At 36.8% G+C, this 17,033-nt stretch overlaps 1 protein-coding gene across 4 annotated transcripts in view; it reads left to right on the forward strand.

Moving 5' to 3' along the window:
* Window positions 1-17,033, forward strand: part of SLC35F5 (solute carrier family 35 member F5) — a 55,179-nt gene that overhangs the window by 18,216 nt on the left and 19,930 nt on the right. For 3 of the 4 annotated variants that reach the window (XM_084642549.1, XM_084642547.1, XM_084642548.1), the window contains 8 exons: window positions 4,189-4,251; window positions 5,101-5,182; window positions 6,477-6,667; window positions 8,639-8,720; window positions 10,555-10,642; window positions 12,394-12,458; window positions 12,841-12,945; window positions 15,860-16,019. In XM_084642549.1, coding sequence (XP_084498675.1) covers window positions 4,189-4,251; window positions 5,101-5,182; window positions 6,477-6,667; window positions 8,639-8,720; window positions 10,555-10,642; window positions 12,394-12,458; window positions 12,841-12,945; window positions 15,860-16,019 — 836 coding nt within the window. The remainder of the gene's footprint in view (window positions 1-4,188; window positions 4,252-5,100; window positions 5,183-6,476; window positions 6,668-8,638; window positions 8,721-10,554; window positions 10,643-12,393; window positions 12,459-12,840; window positions 12,946-15,859; window positions 16,020-17,033) is intronic. The other variant, XM_084642550.1, reaches the window with a different exon arrangement.

The following is a 17,033-nucleotide window of genomic DNA, read 5'->3' on the forward strand; positions in this document are numbered from 1 at the left end:
CCCCACACCCCGAACCTCTGCCCTATCCAACTGCCCCCTGTCCCCTGATGATCCCCCCCAGGACCCCACTCCCTATCCAACCCCCCCCTTGCTCCCTGACTGCGCCCCAGGATTCCCTGCCCCTTACCAACCCCCCGGCCCCCTTACCATGCCACTCAGAGCAGCATTTCTGGGTGCCACACCGGAGCCAGACACACTGCCACGCTGCCCTGCATAAGCGCGCTGCCCGCGCGGCGGCATAACTACAGGGGAGGGGGGACAGCAGGGGAGAGGCTGGGCGCTAGCCTCCCGGGCCAGGAGATCAGGGGCCGGGCAGGACGGTCCAATGGGCCATAGTTTGCCCAACTCTGGTCTAAAGACTCAACTCTCATGAAAGGCTTGGAACTAACCTCATGTTACAGAGGCATAGAAGCAATTCCAGGGGAAATTTCAGAAGACTAGAAGAGTGCTAAAAAAGCAGGCAGAATCACCTGGGTAACTGTATGTCCATTAGCCTGACATCAATCGGGGCAAAACAATGCAAAAGCAATACAGGATTCAATGGATAAAGAATTAACAGATAGGAATATAATTAGTGCTAGCTAATATGGTTTTGTGGAAAATAGGTCTTGTGAACCCTGATTTGAGTCTTTGAGATGACAGATGTGGTTGATAAAGGTAACAGCATAGATGTAATGTACTCAACTTTTGTAAGGTGTTTGACTTTTCATGCAACCTTCTGATTAAAAACAACTGTACTATAGCAAGAGAGCACACATTAAAGAGATTAAGAACTACTAACTGATCTCTCAAAAAGTAGTTGTCAATGAGAATCATCTTTGAATGGGGTTACTTTTGGTGGGGTGCTGCAAGGTTTGGTACTAGGTGTGACATTATTCAACATTTTTTTTAAGTGATCTGGAAGTAAATATAAAATCACTGGTGATAAAATTTGTGGATGACACAAAGATTGGCAGAGTGGTAGATAATGAGGACAAAGCAGTCATACCTATTCATCCGGATGGCTTCGTAATCTGGGCCTGTTCCAAAAAATGTATTTGAATATGGCCAGATGCAAAGTTATGCACTTAAGAGCAAGGAACACAGTCCATAACCTGCACAGTGGGGAATGGTGTCTTGGAAAACTGATTCTGAAATGGATTTAGGGGACATAGTGGACAAGCAACTGAACACGTGCTAATTCACGTTAGATCTTTTTGCCAGATCCGTGACTGTAGGAACAGTGAAGTGACTTTACCTCTGTATACAGTGTTGGTGAGTCCTTAATAGGAATAATACATACCATTCTGGTGTCAACATTTTAACATGTTGAAAAACTAGAGAATGCTCAGAAAAGAGCCACAAAAGTGAAATGAGAGCTGGAAGAAGTGCCTTCCTTAAAAATCTCAATCTACTTAGTTTATTGAGAGGAAGATTTGAGAGGTAATTTGTCTATGGTGTACTTTCTTGGGGAGAAAATGCTGGATCTGAAAAGGCTCTTCAGTCTCGTGGAGAAAGGCATAATAAGAACTAATGGATGAAGCCAGACAGATTCATTTTTAACAATGAGTGTGATTGATTATTGGAACAAACTACCAAGGGATGTTGTGAATTGTTCATCTCTTGATGTTTTTCATATCATGACTGGATGCCTTTGTCGAAGATACGTTTTAGTTCACTACAAGTTAGTGGATTTAGTGCAGCAGTAACTGACCTTTGATACACAGGACATCTGACCAGATGATTTAATGATCTTTTCTGGTTTTATAATCTATGAAAGAAGTAAAAATAGTGCGTAAATCTCTCTCAGATTATGTAAACTTGAAGAGTAGGATTTGGTGGAATAGTGTAGATCAGGGGTCGGCAACCCGGCACGCAGCCCATCTGGGTAATCCGCTGGTGGGCTGTAAGACGTTTTGTTGGCCATCCACAGGCACGGCTCCCCGCAGCTCCCAGTGGCCGTGTGCCAAATGTTGCTGACCTCTGGTGTAGATCTAGCTAGAGTTCTTCAGTCTTTCTGGCTGTTTCCTCTTAGATATAGGGAGGGTCCAAGAGAACAATTTCATTTATTTGTTAAAAACACAATAGATTTTTATTAGTTAGGTAAACAATACTTTCCATTGAGTCTGGGAAATATAATGTCTTTTCGGGCTTTTTATGGTTTTAAAAAAATTGGTGAAAAACATTCAAAAGTTTTGACACTTGCTTTCTGGGTGCTTTTTTTGAAATGTGCTCTGTATACTGTAACTATTCATTTTTCATCACTCATTTTAATAATGTGTAGAAAGGATCTAGTGCTTGGGAATTAGTTTATACTTGAAGATAGGATAGACTTGATACTCTGAAGTGAAAAATGACTTGGCTAGTTTAGAAAGCCATTGGTGGCAGCATATTTCCGAAGTACAATGTAGAGATAGGATTATTGCATTAAGTTGGGGGTGAGGCAAGTTTTTTCTTAGGAGCAGGGGAAGAAGGTTGTTTTGTAACTGTGTAATTCCATATAAACATCTTGTTACCAGGGTGGATTTGATTTAAATCAAATTGATATAAATCACTAGTCAGGAAGACTTGATTTAATCATGGATTTCTACGTAAAAGTGCATTCTTGTCGGTTGTTATAACCTTAATACATATTCTTCACAACTCAGAGATAGCTGTAGATTTCATTTTTAGAAGGTACCCACTATACATTTTCAAAGTGATTTATTTTGAAAATTTTTCAAATTAGTTTTACAGCTATATCAGAAAATGAATGATTGTTTGGTTATTTCATTTACCAAAGGTAATTGAAGCAGATAGTTCACCTCCCAATGACTTCATAAATATCTCCAATTCAGTAGTCATTATTTTGGAGGATTTTCTTGCCTTCCTGTATTAGGAGGAGAACATCACCAGACAGACATTTAAATTGTTTATTTAACGATAACAACATTATGTATTCTGGATTTTTTTTCTTCAACAGCAAACATAATATTTTAATAAAACAAGCATATGAATTTAATTAAACATTAGTTTTTTTTTTAAATCAGGGTTGTTGTTTTTTGTTAAAATTGTTTTTAACTAAAACAGTTAAATGAAATTTAAACAAAAATTAAATAGACTATGTCAGCCAGGTCAACATGAAAAATTTAAAATATTGGCTTCTGCAGCAAACTTCACCTTCATTTTCCTGTTTGTTGATAATCTGGAAAAGAAGAACAAGCTTTCCTGCTTTTTCAGGTCCCAAACGATTTCTCAATTTGGAATTAATTAATTAACTAATGGGAGCTGCTGGAAGTGATGGCCAGTACGTCCCTTGGCCCACGCTGCTTCCAGCAGCTCCCATTGGCCTGGAGCAGCGAACCGTGGCCACTGGGAGCAGTGATCGACCGAACCTGCAGACGTGGCAGGTAAACAAACCAGCCCTGCCCGCCAGGGGCTTTCCCTGCACAATGGCGGAACAAGTTTGGGAACCACTGTTCTAGACTGAGCACTGAGTCCCATTGGGTAGATAGAAAGATTAACCTAAATAATCTCTATAGAAGCCCGTGGAACCCCCTAAGATTGGGTCCCTAATCCATGAACTATTGGAACTCGTTTACAAAATTTTTCTTAAACATTACGTGAATATATTGTCTCATACTATAGAATTAGCATTCATAATCCCTATTCCATGATGAGATATCTTTGAGCTATAACGTGTCTTAATTAAAGCTATCTTTAGATAGGTTTTTTCCCTCAAAAAGCATTTTATCAAAAAAAATCCAATAAATAAATAAAAATCTGACTTTTTTTTATTTTTATCCACCCTGCTAAAAGATTACTATTAGACATTTGAATGTTTACTGTTACTAAAAGATGTGCTATTAGACATTTGAATGTTTTAAAACAATGTTTTAATGTTTAAAACAATGCACCAACCTTAACCAATCTAATATATTTATAGACATTCAATTCAATAATTCCTTCAGCATTTCTGATAATAAACAGTTATATATAGATTGTGTGTTAAGCCAGTAGGGAATTGCTCTTTGCAGAACAAGACCTGGTTTTACTGTTGCTGATCTTCTCTGCTGGCTTGTGAAATATTACTAACTTTATACTTATTTTTCTTTTCAGTATTTTGTGACTAAACTATGGTAGACTACAATGTAAACATTTTTTACTTAGGATTTTATATAATATTTTACATTGACTTGTTAAAGTTTTAAATGTAAAATCTCTAATTAGTTTGCAGATGCTGAAGGTTATTTTGCTGCTTGTACAACAGATAACACTGTAAACAGTTCTTTGGTAAGTCCCTTCATTTTTTTGTATGATTAAGACACCACTATGTTTGTCAATTATTTCCATCCTATTCTGAAAATTGTACACTTAAATTTGCAGGCATCCAGGAAATAAGATGAGTTACATTTCTCCTTTAATCAAAATGACTGAAAAGCATTTAGTTAAAATGGCAGTAATGTGTCATGCAAGAAATAGTGCTACTCACAGTGGGAGATGTGGGATCTCTCTGAAATAAAACATATTAATTGAATTTAGATTGGACTATGAAATAAATATCAGTGTGTCATACAAGGGAAACATTCCCAGGTTCAGCTCAATTTTTGCAAAGCCAAATGTGGAGAGGCAGTGATAAATCCAAACAGCCTTCAAATCCAAGGCCCGTACAACAGTGATTCAGCTGGAGGTGAACACATTAACATATCATGATCTCATCTTACAACTTGAAAGAGAAATAAACTCCAGCCAGGTTTACCATACAAGTGATTTTTGTCAGTCTTCATTTTTAAATCTTGTTGGGACATGCATGGTAGTTGCTATATTTGCACTGGTCTAAAATATTAACTTGTTAGAAGATTTAAAAAAAAAAAGGGGTTACTTAACGGATTTAAAATATATTCTAAAATAGATTGGTCATGTATTTTTATATGTGTACTAGAAAGTTGAAATATCTTAGTAGTAGTGAAGAGACTTGGTAGAGCGATCGTGATACTGCTTAAAAATTCTGACTGTCTTGCTATTTCATGGAACTTGTTTTTCCTTTAGTATTTTGTTTCCAGGTATCCTAAGATAACAGTTTTGCTGACAGTTTCAATGTTCTTTTTAACTGCATATGCTACTTGTCCTGCTGCATTTCAGAGTGAACCTTTGTATGTTCCTGTAAAGTTTCATGACTTACCAAGTGAAAAGAATGGCAGTGCTAACAGTGATACTGAAAAAAGTGAGTAAAGACTTCAGAATTTCAAAATGCTCTTTGGTACAGGGACTATTTTTGTGTCTGTATTGCCCCTGTTGTGGTTGCAGAGCTAGCTCCACCACTATCCTGTTCCTGATCTCTGTGAGCAAATCCCCTCAGGTGTCTGGCCTTATTCCTTGCCTTTCCTGGGATGGAATTTTGGGATTTCCCCCCACACTTTTAGAGTTGATCTAAACTTAAAAGTTAGGTTAACAGCTACATTGGTCAGGGTTTAAAAAAAAAACAACATTTTAATGGATAGCTGTGCATATTGTCACTACTACAGTAATAGGTGCTATAGAAAAACCTAAGACACTGTTATAATTAGTATTGTTTTTTTTTGTTTTCATTTAATAATCTAACTCTTTTTTGTATATAAAAGTTTCCTGTCTGATGTAACTATTAGATTCTTTGACCCATTCTCCAAACCTGAAAAATCCTCCAGATTCCTACTGAAACTTTGAGGATCTGTGTAACGCTCCTACCCTCAGAACGCTATATTGCAACCATCCTTTTCTTACAGTTTAGCATAACTGTATGGTGTACTTTTTACTGAGAAACACTAGCCAGACTCTTCAACAACACAAGATAGTTTCTCTTGCCTAGGGACTGTTTTTGTTGCCTCTGTATTCCCTGCTTGTCTAAAGAGCAAGAAATCAGGTGAAATCCTGGCCCCAGGGTGAAGTCATTGACTTCAGAGGGGACAGGGCACCATCACAGGACTGGAAAATGGAAGTTCAAATCATTATCACTCTGTCACTGAGCTAATTCTTTTGTTGTTAACTTAACCACTACTTGTGTTGTGGAATCTTTTTATTAGTTTAAATTGGTACAGGCAACATTGTAAGATCAAAAACATAACTTTAATTTTCCCATGTATGCAAATTTGTGCAACTTTTAACATCTGATAATTTCTTTAAAACAAAATCATTAGAACTTGAGCTATTGTGCATTATTAAAAATACAACGTGCATACAAAGTAGTGGGGAAAAATAAAGTAACAGGCTTCATTGTCAAGTTTCAAAGGAGTCACTCTGAACAGACCGTAATAATTATTTAAAACAATTATGAGGTCCTTTTTTCATAAGTACCCTATCAAGTGGTATAAATACTATTTTGTTAAAAAAAGAACTAAAGCAAATCTTTTGTTGGAGGGAGAAGCTTCATGTCATGATTTGTGAACTGCTGTAATCAATGGGATCAAACATCACTTCTTTTTTTTTCTGTGTAATAGAGTGAAAAGTTGAATGATCATGTGCCACTTTGTTTTTTCCTTAAGCTCCCAAAAAGCCTCGTGTAAGGTTCAGTAATGTTATGGAGATTCGACAACTCCCATCGAGCCATGCACTGGAAGCAAAGTTGTCTCGCATGTCATATCCAACTGTTAAGGAGCAGGAATCAATATTAAAAACTGTAGGGAAACTCACTGCAACTCAAGTAGCAAAAATCAGCTTTTTCTTTTGCTTTGTGGTATGTCCTTTGTTCTTTAAGAAAATTATTATGTATAGCTACAAATATCGAACTGTTTTACATAGTAATGAAAATGAACTTGTATTTAACGTTGGAGTGTGGTCTGTTTTTTCAGTGTTTTTCTCATTTTATGTATATGCTAAATACAGTATAACCTCTCTGATCTGCACTTCCCTAAAACGCAACTCTGAACAGTACACTGGGTTTTCAGTGGCTTGCATTTAATTGTAGCAGAGGTTCTACTGCTGGCAGGGCCATTGTAAATTATGTCTTACTCCACTCTTCAGAATGGATGTGGTAAGTCACTCACTAGTCTTTCCCGGGCAGAAATCCGGGGTTACTTAAACAACAGCTGTTGTTTCTTCCTTGTATAGAGGAGTGGGGCTGAGCCCTGACTGTACCCACAACTTTGTGGATATAGCATGTAGAACTGCCTTTCAGTTTCAGGGTGGAGAAGGAGAAAGGACTTATAAATGCAGCTGTTGCTCTGCTCTTTTTGTGGAACCTCTTGAAAGCTGCCACCACCTTGTCTGTCTCATCCTGTGGCATTATACACAGCCATGCAGTGATGTGAAGATGTTTGGCTTGTGACAGAGGATATCCTCAACTCTCCCCAATGAGAATAGATAGGGCCGCAAGATGTCTTTATCCTCATCAGCAGACTGGTCATCTTCACATACTTCTGCAGCAGTTCTCAATGTCATGGAAACACAGAGGTGAGAGTGGCATGTTTCCTAAGAGCCAGCACTGAAGAGGAGGGTAACAAAGCAGTGGTGGCCCTTCCAACAGTGGCCCCACTGTACTGCTAGAGACGTTTTATTTAAATTTAAATTAATCTGGTTAAGAGCAAGCCACACATAGCTCTTAGGCCAGCAGGAGATACTTCATGGGTATAGCAGCTCAGGAGGTGGCTTTAACTGGTGCACGGACCAGAGGAAAGTGATCTGACAACTGGAATTTCTTGAGATGGATGCATATATTGAGAAGATGTCCACAGAATTTAAAGGAAAACTAGTTGTATATTTCATGTATATGAAGGAGATTATAAAGTAACAATCTTTTTTAGATTTATTTTCTATTTTTGCACATGTACTTAAAAACTGTCTGGAATAAGATTATTCTTTCCTTTTTGTTTACAAACAAATTAAATGATACTGCTCTTGCTTTTGCAGTTGCTTCTAAAAGGTACCTTGGCCGTATCTACTTCTGTATTTTTCTTCTTGGGCATCATTCAAAAAGTAAAATCTTTTTGAAATAATTTTTGGGAGAATGGTAGCTTCACTAAGAACATCTTTAGGATAACATTATTAATGAGGTCTTGCCCAAGACATGATCTAATATTTACTGTTTTACAAAGGATTTTACAAACATTTAATCCTCACAAAATACCTGTGAGATAATTGGTCTATGCATTGTATTATCTCTATTTTGGAGATGCTTGTTTGTTTATGTACTTAAGATGTTTTAAGACTCCAGTATATGAATCCGTTTAAGTGAGATGATGATTAATTTAACCTTTTGAGATTTATGGAAATAAGTAGTTTCTCTTAGTTTTTGAAAACCGTTTCAAAATGATGACTTCAGACTAAGTTGTTAGCTTTTTGGTTGTTGCTGACTTGCAGTTGCCATTTCACTGATTATCTCTAGTGTGCATTTTTTTAAAGTCTGCAGTAATTACTTTATTGTAGACACCTCTGAAACTGTTCATTTTGCCTGTTTCACCTCTGCTACTTTATGCCTCTGTCTCTTCTTAATAACAATTAGAAAATGATATTGTTATTTATAAGGCAAAAGGACTTGTGTGAAAGCCTTGTCCTGATTGATTTTTTTGTATACTGGTTCAAGTGATATCTCTGGTAAATATAAAAAAAATCTAAAAATTGTAGGAATTAATGCACAGGCAAAACAGACTGTTTTAATACATTTTGTGATTATCCATTTATTCATTAAACTACTTTCCTTGTTCTGCAGTGGTTTTTGGCAAACTTCTCTTATCAAGAAGCACTCTTAAATGCACAAGTTGCCATAGTTAATATCCTATCTTCAACCTCTGGTAAGATATGAAATGTGCATTGTAAGAGCTAGTGAAATAGCTGTTTATAAATTAAAGCTCTTTTTGTTATGCTAGCACTAGTTCATTAAATTGACTATTATGTGTATCTTTGAGAAGCGTAAAGTTTAAAAAACAAACATGATAGCTTAGACACATTCCCTATATTGTTGGAAATTATTTTACTACCCATGTCTTACCACTTTGCAACTTGCATTCTTTTGTCTGTATATAGCTCTGCAACTACATTACATTTTTATAGTTAGGATACTTTTTGGACTTTAGTAGTTGCAAGGAAAGCTGACCTTTTAGGTGGCTGCAATTTACTGTTTAAAAAAAAAAAATCCTTCACATACAGAAGAAATTTTTTGTTTTAAAAGTGAGCTACTTTTCTAGGATGCTCAGCCATACCTGAAATCGATGTACTGAATGCCCCTGACTATGAGAGGGGTATTTTTAAAATTTTAGATTTATTACTTTTTTCTTCAGCAGCTCTTATGAAATCTAAATTTGAAATAATGCATTGAACAGAACCTCCAGCATGTGCTGAATCTGAAACCAGCAAAATTTCCTTGGGTTTTTTGTCTTTAAGCTGATCATGATTGCAGTTTCTATACAACCTTAAGTTTTAATTGGTATGAGAACAATAATAAAATTTACAATGTATTTTTTTTTTAAATGGGGAAGGGGAAAGCAGTATGCCCCCGTAGACTATATGTAGTGAGTATTGTGGATGTGATCTGAACCAAATGGCACAGCTGCTGTGCTGCAAAGAGCTGGTGATAATATGAGAGGTCTGGACTACAATAACCCAAAGAAGGGTGGGAGTGAAAGTAATTTCAATGAAGGCTCTGCTGTATACCCTGATACTGGTCACTGGAAGCATTAAGGACATAAATCTAATTTTAGTTTTGTGAATTTTACACTTGCAGATCTCCTTTTAAGAAAAAAAAAATCCGCTTTTGAACTGCAAACAAAAAAAATCTAGCACCCTTTCAAGTTTGCAACATAAAAACAAAGGTTTCTTTTACACTGGAAAATTTGCAGGGGATTTCATAATTAGAACCAATCAATTCCACTGTTTGAAGGGGTGAGAAGAAGTACCAAGCTACAGTGTTTTTAGGAAATGGTTAGTTCCGCCATTGAAGTGTCTTAATTTAAAACTATATGAGCGCTTTTTTTGTATCTCATATTTCTGTTGACCCAAAAACCATAATCTGTCCCTACTATGGACATCAAGTTCTCTAAATAGGTTTTTTTTTAACATGTTCAGTGAGACTGTCTAATTTTATCAGAGCATGGCAGACACTAATTGCTCCCCAGTTTTGCTTTAACATGTAATTAGACTTAGTCTTTCAAAGTTGATGCTTACATTTATCGCAACCCAAAAATAGCGCACTGCTTTAGTTACTGCTATTTAAAAAGTGTAGTTCCAATATACACTGGTTTTGGCATGGGCTGATATTTTTTTTTAATATATATATATATATATATATATATATATATATATATAAAAAAAGACTTAACAGAGTTTATTTCCTTTGCATGTTTAAGTTGCAATCTTCATTTTTGTTAAATGTATTTTTACTTGTCAGGGGCATAGATTTTGAATTTCAATTTAGACACTGTCAACATTTCAGCAATACAAGAAAATTAGAAACAAACTGACATACCAATTCGGTTGCAAAAATTCAGATTAACAGTATGGAAACTAAGCTGAAGTGAGCAGCCAACATTTAAGTTAAATCGAGGTAGTGGTATAGTGGTAGTACAGTTTATTGAACAGGGGAGTAATACAGCTTGAAAAGATATTACACCTTTTTATTTTCTCTTACAGGACTTTTTACCTTAATCTTAGCTGCCGTGTTTCCAAGCAACAGTGGAGACCGGTTTACCCTTTCCAAACTGTTAGCTGTTGTTTTAAGGTAGGCCTATGAACTCTTAATCTCCAGCACCCCTTCTCTGACCCTATCCCTAAACAAGCTGGTATTTTTTTAAACTGTTAGTTCAATTTATTTGGTGAAGAATGTTATTTCAAGAGTAGCAGATCTTGGCAAGTTTTTTAAAGAAAATAAAATGTAGAAGAGTGCCTGCTTAAAATTTCACTTTTTTTGACAACTGCTCTGACCAGGAGTCTCCTCCCTCTAAATCAGTGGTTCTCAACTCTGGTCCACCGCTTGTTCAGGGAAAGCCCCTGGCGGGCCGGGCCGGTTTGTTTACCTGCCATTTCTGCAGGTTCGGCTGATTGCGGCTCCCACTGGCCGCAGTTCGCCTCTCCTTTTGCAACTTGCATTCTTTTGTCTGTATATAGCTCTGCAACTACATTACATTTTTATAGTTAGGATACTTTTTGGACTTTAGTAGTTGCAAGGAAAGCTGACCTTTTAGGTGGCTGCAATTTACTGTTTAAAAAAAAAAAAATCCTTCACATACAGAAGAAATTTTTTGTTTTAAAAGTGAGCTACTTTTCTAGGATGCTCAGCCATACCTGAAATCGATGTACTGAATGCCCCTGACTATGAGAGGCCAGTGGGGGCTGCAGAAAGCGGTGTGGGCTGAGGGATGTGCTGGCCACCCTTCCCGCAGGCCCCATTGGCCTGGAGCGGCGAACCGCAGCCAGTGGGAGCCGCGATCGGCTGAACCAGAGGACGTGGCAAGTAAACAAACCGGCCCGGCCCGCCAGGGGCTTTCCCTGAACAAGCGGTGGACCAGAGTTGAGAACCACTACTCTAAATATAAACCTTTCGTTAATAGAATTCCCTATATGCTAGTTGCTGAAGACTAAGTAACCGAGGATTAAGGTTAAAACACTGCTGGAGCCTTGTGGTGTTACTACTCTGCTGTGGAATGACTTGTTTTACTATATATTTTCACTTGAACCCATTTTTGGGTCAGATGACTTTGGTGTGCAGCATTAGGGAGCTAATTTGAGGTTCAGCTAATTTTGACTTTTTAATGTTTGTGTCTGAAAGTTGTGTGCATGATACTTAAGTAACTTCTAAATATTTAGATGGGTTAGGAAAAAAGATGCTATGATATATGGGTAATCTGGTTAGTTTCACAGTTTTGTTCTGCTATCATTCAAAACTCTCAGCTGTCAGCTTTTATAGATCTGCTCTGAACTCACCCCTCCCCCCCTTCTCCACTATGTCAGTGGAGTTTTGGGAAAGTATATAATGTGTATACAACAATGATGATATGCTTCAGATTCTTTTGTTTTATTAGTCAAAGTGAATCTCAACTGTAATGGGCAGGGCATCTTTAAGCAATTATATTTTAGTGGTCATTTTAACCTAATTTAAGATATAAGTATAGGATTTGGTTATAAAATTATTAGATAATAAATACTAACACTTTTCTTATTGCTAGTTAATTTTAGATTTTGTTTTAATGCAGATGGAAAGCATTAGATGTTTAATGAAACTTAATATCTCATGTCAGCTTTGTTCTCACAAAGGCCTGATCCATAGTTCAGTGAAGTCAGTGCAAAGAATCACATTGATTTAATTGAGCTGTGGAGTAGGCCTTAAAGCACAGATTCACCAAAAGGTGGGTTCAGTCTAATTACAGATATCTAAAAACTGGTGTCTTTATTTGTTGTTGTGCGTGTGCGTGAGATTTAATTTAAAAAAATAAATCTGTGGTATGCCTAATAGTTGATGATGTTTTTTCCTAGCATTGGCGGTGTAGTTCTTGTTAATCTCTCTGGGTCTGAGAAATCTCCAGGAAGAGGTACAATAGGTATATTAAATATTTTTAAAATTTTATTCTGTAAATTGAAATACCAAGATAAATGTAACATGTTGGGGTTTTTTTTTAACTGCTCAAAACTACAGGGTGGGAGAAGGAAATGTTGTATAAATCTGTCATGTATTAGACTCTGTAAGATTAACTGCTGAAAGTGGCTTGTTTTGAGGAATGCTTTTTATTAAATACCCTTTCAATATATGCATGTAGAGGGTCACATCTTCATAAGTTTAATTCATTTTATATAATAATGGATTCTATAGTAAACTATTACAATTAGAAAATTGCCCAGTAGAGGGAATTAAGTATGATAGTCAGATTGATAACACTATGCCTAACCCATTTGTCTTAAAACAATATTTTTCATCTTTTACAGGTTCCCTGTGGTCTCTTGTAGGAGCAGTGCTGTATGCTGTCTATATAGTTATGATAAAAAGAAAAGTAGACAGAGAAGATAAGCTTGATATACCAATGTTCTTTGGTAAGAACAGCAATATTGTAATATAGCAATGACTATATTGAAAACAAAACTTTCATTTACAGAATGACTAAATTCCTTGCTCTTCAGGCCCCAATCTTGTAAACACTTAAACATGCATGTAAAGTTAAGCATATATGTGTCTGCAGGTTTAGGGCCTTAATCTTTGAGTATTCTCAGTACTAGTCCATTCTTAGGTCCTGATCCTGAGGAGTATTGAGCAGCAGCTCTCACTGTAGTCAGTGGGAGTCTCAGGTGCTTGACACATCTCCGTAAGGCCATCAGTGACACAGTGACCCTCTGTTGATGATTCCTTTTTGTGATGTATTTTTATATTGAATAAAAACTGGATGGGTATGCTGAAATTTTTGTTGTAGTGCAGGTTTTGTAGTGAGCAGTTCAATATGGTGTCTCCACTTTGCAATGCCATAATTTCTGAAGTCCAAATTGTAAACCAGAAGCCATATATTGTGCCATAGAGCCTTACTAACCTTCAAAAATGTAGTGTTCTGTCCCTGCCTCTGAGCAGACTTAATAGCAAAGTGCTTCTGGGAGTTTTCATATTAATAAAATTTCAAATGTACTAGTATATCATGAAATATAAATAAAACTAAATGATGAAATAAATGACCATAGTACAATTATGTTCAGTTGCTTGCTAATTCACAGAAATCAGTAATTTGCAGTGAGTCTTCCAGTCTTTGTGCTAATTAGGCTTTAAGAAACTATCTGCAAAATCAGTAATCTGCAAAAATATCTACAAAAAGTGGAAACATGGATGAATTACAAAGGAAATGGACAAAAGAATGTTATAAGCATATGGGACAAAATTAGAAAAGGGAAGGCACAAAATGAGTTACATCTAGCAAAGGACATGTGGCAATAAGAGGAGGTTCTTTCAGTACGTTAGGAGCAAGAGAAAGATGAAGGAGAGTGTAGGTTCGCTACTTTGAGGGGAAGGAGAGCTAACTAATGCCATCAACAAGGCTGAAATGTTTTATGCCTCTTTTGCTTAGTCTTCATTAAAATGGTTAATTGTGACCAGATACTCAATATAATCAATATTAACAACAAGGGGGAAGGAACGCAAGCCAAAATAGGGAAAGAACAGGTTAAAGAATATTTAGCTAAGTTGGCAGGGCCTGATGAAATTTATGGTAGGGTACTTAAGGAACTAAATGAAGCAATCGCAGAATTGTTAGTAATTATCTTCAAGAACTCATGAAGGACAGTTGAGGTCCTAGAGGACTTCAGAAGGCCAAATATAATACCTGCCTTTTAAAAGGGGGAATAGAGAGGTCATGGGAAATACAGACCAGTCAGTCTAACTTTGATACTTGGAAAGATGATAGAACAAATTATTAAACAATCAGTTTGTAAGCACCTAAAACAGGGCTAGTCAATAGGCAGATCGTGGGCCAAATCCAGACCATCAGATGCTTTTGAACGGACCCTGAAATCATTTTACTTATTATTTTTTTTATTATTATTATTTTTCTCTGGGGTCTGGACTGTGACTATACGTTCACCAAGAAATTTGGACCTTCACTAAATATAGGCTACTCCTGCCCTAGAGGATAAAAGAGTTAAAAGGTATAGTCAACTTGAATATATCAAGAACAAATCATCCCAAGCCAAGCTAATTTCCTTTTTTCATAGTGTTACTGGCACAGTGGATAGGGGGAAGCAGTAGATGCGATATATCTGAAATTTTCGTAAGGCTTTTGAAATAATCCCACATGACTTTCTCATAAGCAAACAAGGGAAAAGCAGTTTAGATGAAATTACTATAAGGTGAGTACATTTAGCGGGGTCCCAGAGTCTGCTACTCTGCTACAGTCCTGGGTCTGCTACTGTTCAATATTTGCATTAATTACTTGGATAAGGGAGTGGAAAGTGTGTTTATAAAATTTTTGGATGATACCAAACTGGGAGGGTTTGCAGGCACTTTTGAGGCCAGGCTTAGAATTCAAAACTACCTCACAAATTGGAGAATTTGTATGAAATTCAATAAAGACAAGTGCAAAGTAATTTTAACAGTTGGAAACAAGTAAAGCCAGCACCATGTGGTCATCTACTTTTTCCAGACCCACGAGCAAGTTGTTGATTGACCAAGTTCATTCAGTGGTTCATGCACCATGGTTTGAAACCCACAGTAGTAGTGCTTAACCTGGAATTATTATTATAAATTCCCGATCTTTTTTTCCCCAAAGTTTGATCTTTTAGTTCTCTTTTCACATGTAGGCACTGACAACCTATTTTCTCTGACCCATGTTTTCTTTTTATAACTCTTGTGTAACTGTCCAATGCATCCCTGTTTCAAATGGACAGTTGGATTCAGGCAGGAGCTCTTACTGACCAGTGTCACTTTTAAAAAGTCCATGATAGAGCTTTGTTGTTGTTGTTGTTTTTTAAAAAAAACAAACATGTTTTATGCCTTGTTACTAGTCCAGCTTTCATACTGTGACCCTATGTTGGAATTGAAAAAAGCTTCAGGAGTCCCTCCCAATAGTTCTAGGACCATCTAGTCATTAAAGATGATGGTGGTTGTGACACCCTGGATTCCCTATGCTCTAGATCATCCCTATTGCTAGTGTAAATTCTTTCTTGTTGGAATCTTTAAAATGGAAGATTGCTTTACTTGTGGAAAGCCAAATACGCATTCTGAACTTGGGGAACTACTAAAAGCCTAGAAGTGTCACATATTGTAAATATTTAAAGTATTGCTTGCCATTTTCAGTTAAAGATTCCTGTATTCCTTTCCCCAGGAATAGGAACAGCCTATTAAGATAGTTTTTCTGCAGCTTTTGCCAGACATTTAGACTTTAGGGGAAGCCAAGTAAGGGGAGAAGGAGGTAAATAAAAAATTATGATGAAACTGAAAGGAAACCAACATTAATTTGATTTTTATGTTCAGGTTTTGTAGGCCTCTTTAATCTGCTGCTGCTTTGGCCAGGTTTCTTCCTACTTCATTATACTGGATTCGAGGCCTTTGAATTTCCCAATAAATTGGTATTGATGTGCATTGTCATTAATGGCCTTATTGGAACAGTTCTGTCAGAATTCCTCTGGCTGTGGTATGTACTGTTTACTTCATATAAGTTGTCCTCTGATACATTACTTAAAGACTGTGAGCTGCTGAGGTGTCAAAATGATTAGGCTGTGTTTTTGTTTTACAGTGATCTGTAAAGGCAGTCTGAGTTGGAGGAAGTCATCTGATACATCATAAATTATGGTTTAAGAGCAGTTAGCCTGATAATTGTAAAGAGAAAATGGCTCGAGATTATAGAAAGAAACAAGTGTACATATTATTTAGAGCTAAGAAGAATAAACTCGGTAGTTATTAATTTTGTATATTGTTCGCCAATTATAAAACTATTAGAGGAAAGATGACGAGATTTTGAGGATCCTGTTTATCCTGAAATTGTAGTTTTCTTGTGCTGATTTCTGCTGAAACAATACACTTACCAAAAAAAAAGGTGAGCATTAATCATCTTGGATTATGAGTTTACATAAAAACTATTATTTAAATTCCAGACTCTTGCAATATCCTGGCAATGCAAGAATCATATCCAGTAAATTACATACTTCCATAGTTTAAAAGTTTAACTAAATTAGATTTTTGAAAAATGATTGCACTGGTATCTTATTAGCTTGCATTAATCACTAGGAGATGAATTACGAATTAGCAAGTCAGTAAACAAAGGAAATCTGGGATAATGTGTATTATGGGTGAGTAGCAGTAGGAATTGGGTCAGTAACAGTAGGAATTGAACCTGAGACTTCTGGGTTTAAGACCATGGTCCTCTACAGCATGAGCAGAAGAACTAGGATCAGAGGTTCTTCTTTGAGTACTTTTTCATGTCAATTCCAATTAGGTGTGTGCGTACCACATGCACAACAGAGGGAAGATTTTTCCCCTAGCAGAATCGGGAGGGTTGGCCTGGGCACGCCCTGGAATTGCGCCTTCATGGCACACAATATAGCACCCTGCCAACCCGCCACCCCCTCAGTTCCTCCTTACCGCCAATGATGGCTAGCTGGAACTTCCCTCACTCTTGCTTCTGCAAGCTAGTGTCCCATTGTATTTT

The sequence above is a fragment of the Lepidochelys olivacea genome (genome assembly GCF_965140295.1).
Source record: "Lepidochelys olivacea isolate rLepOli2 genome assembly, chromosome: 11".
NCBI classification, from domain to species: domain Eukaryota; kingdom Metazoa; phylum Chordata; order Testudines; family Cheloniidae; genus Lepidochelys; species Lepidochelys olivacea.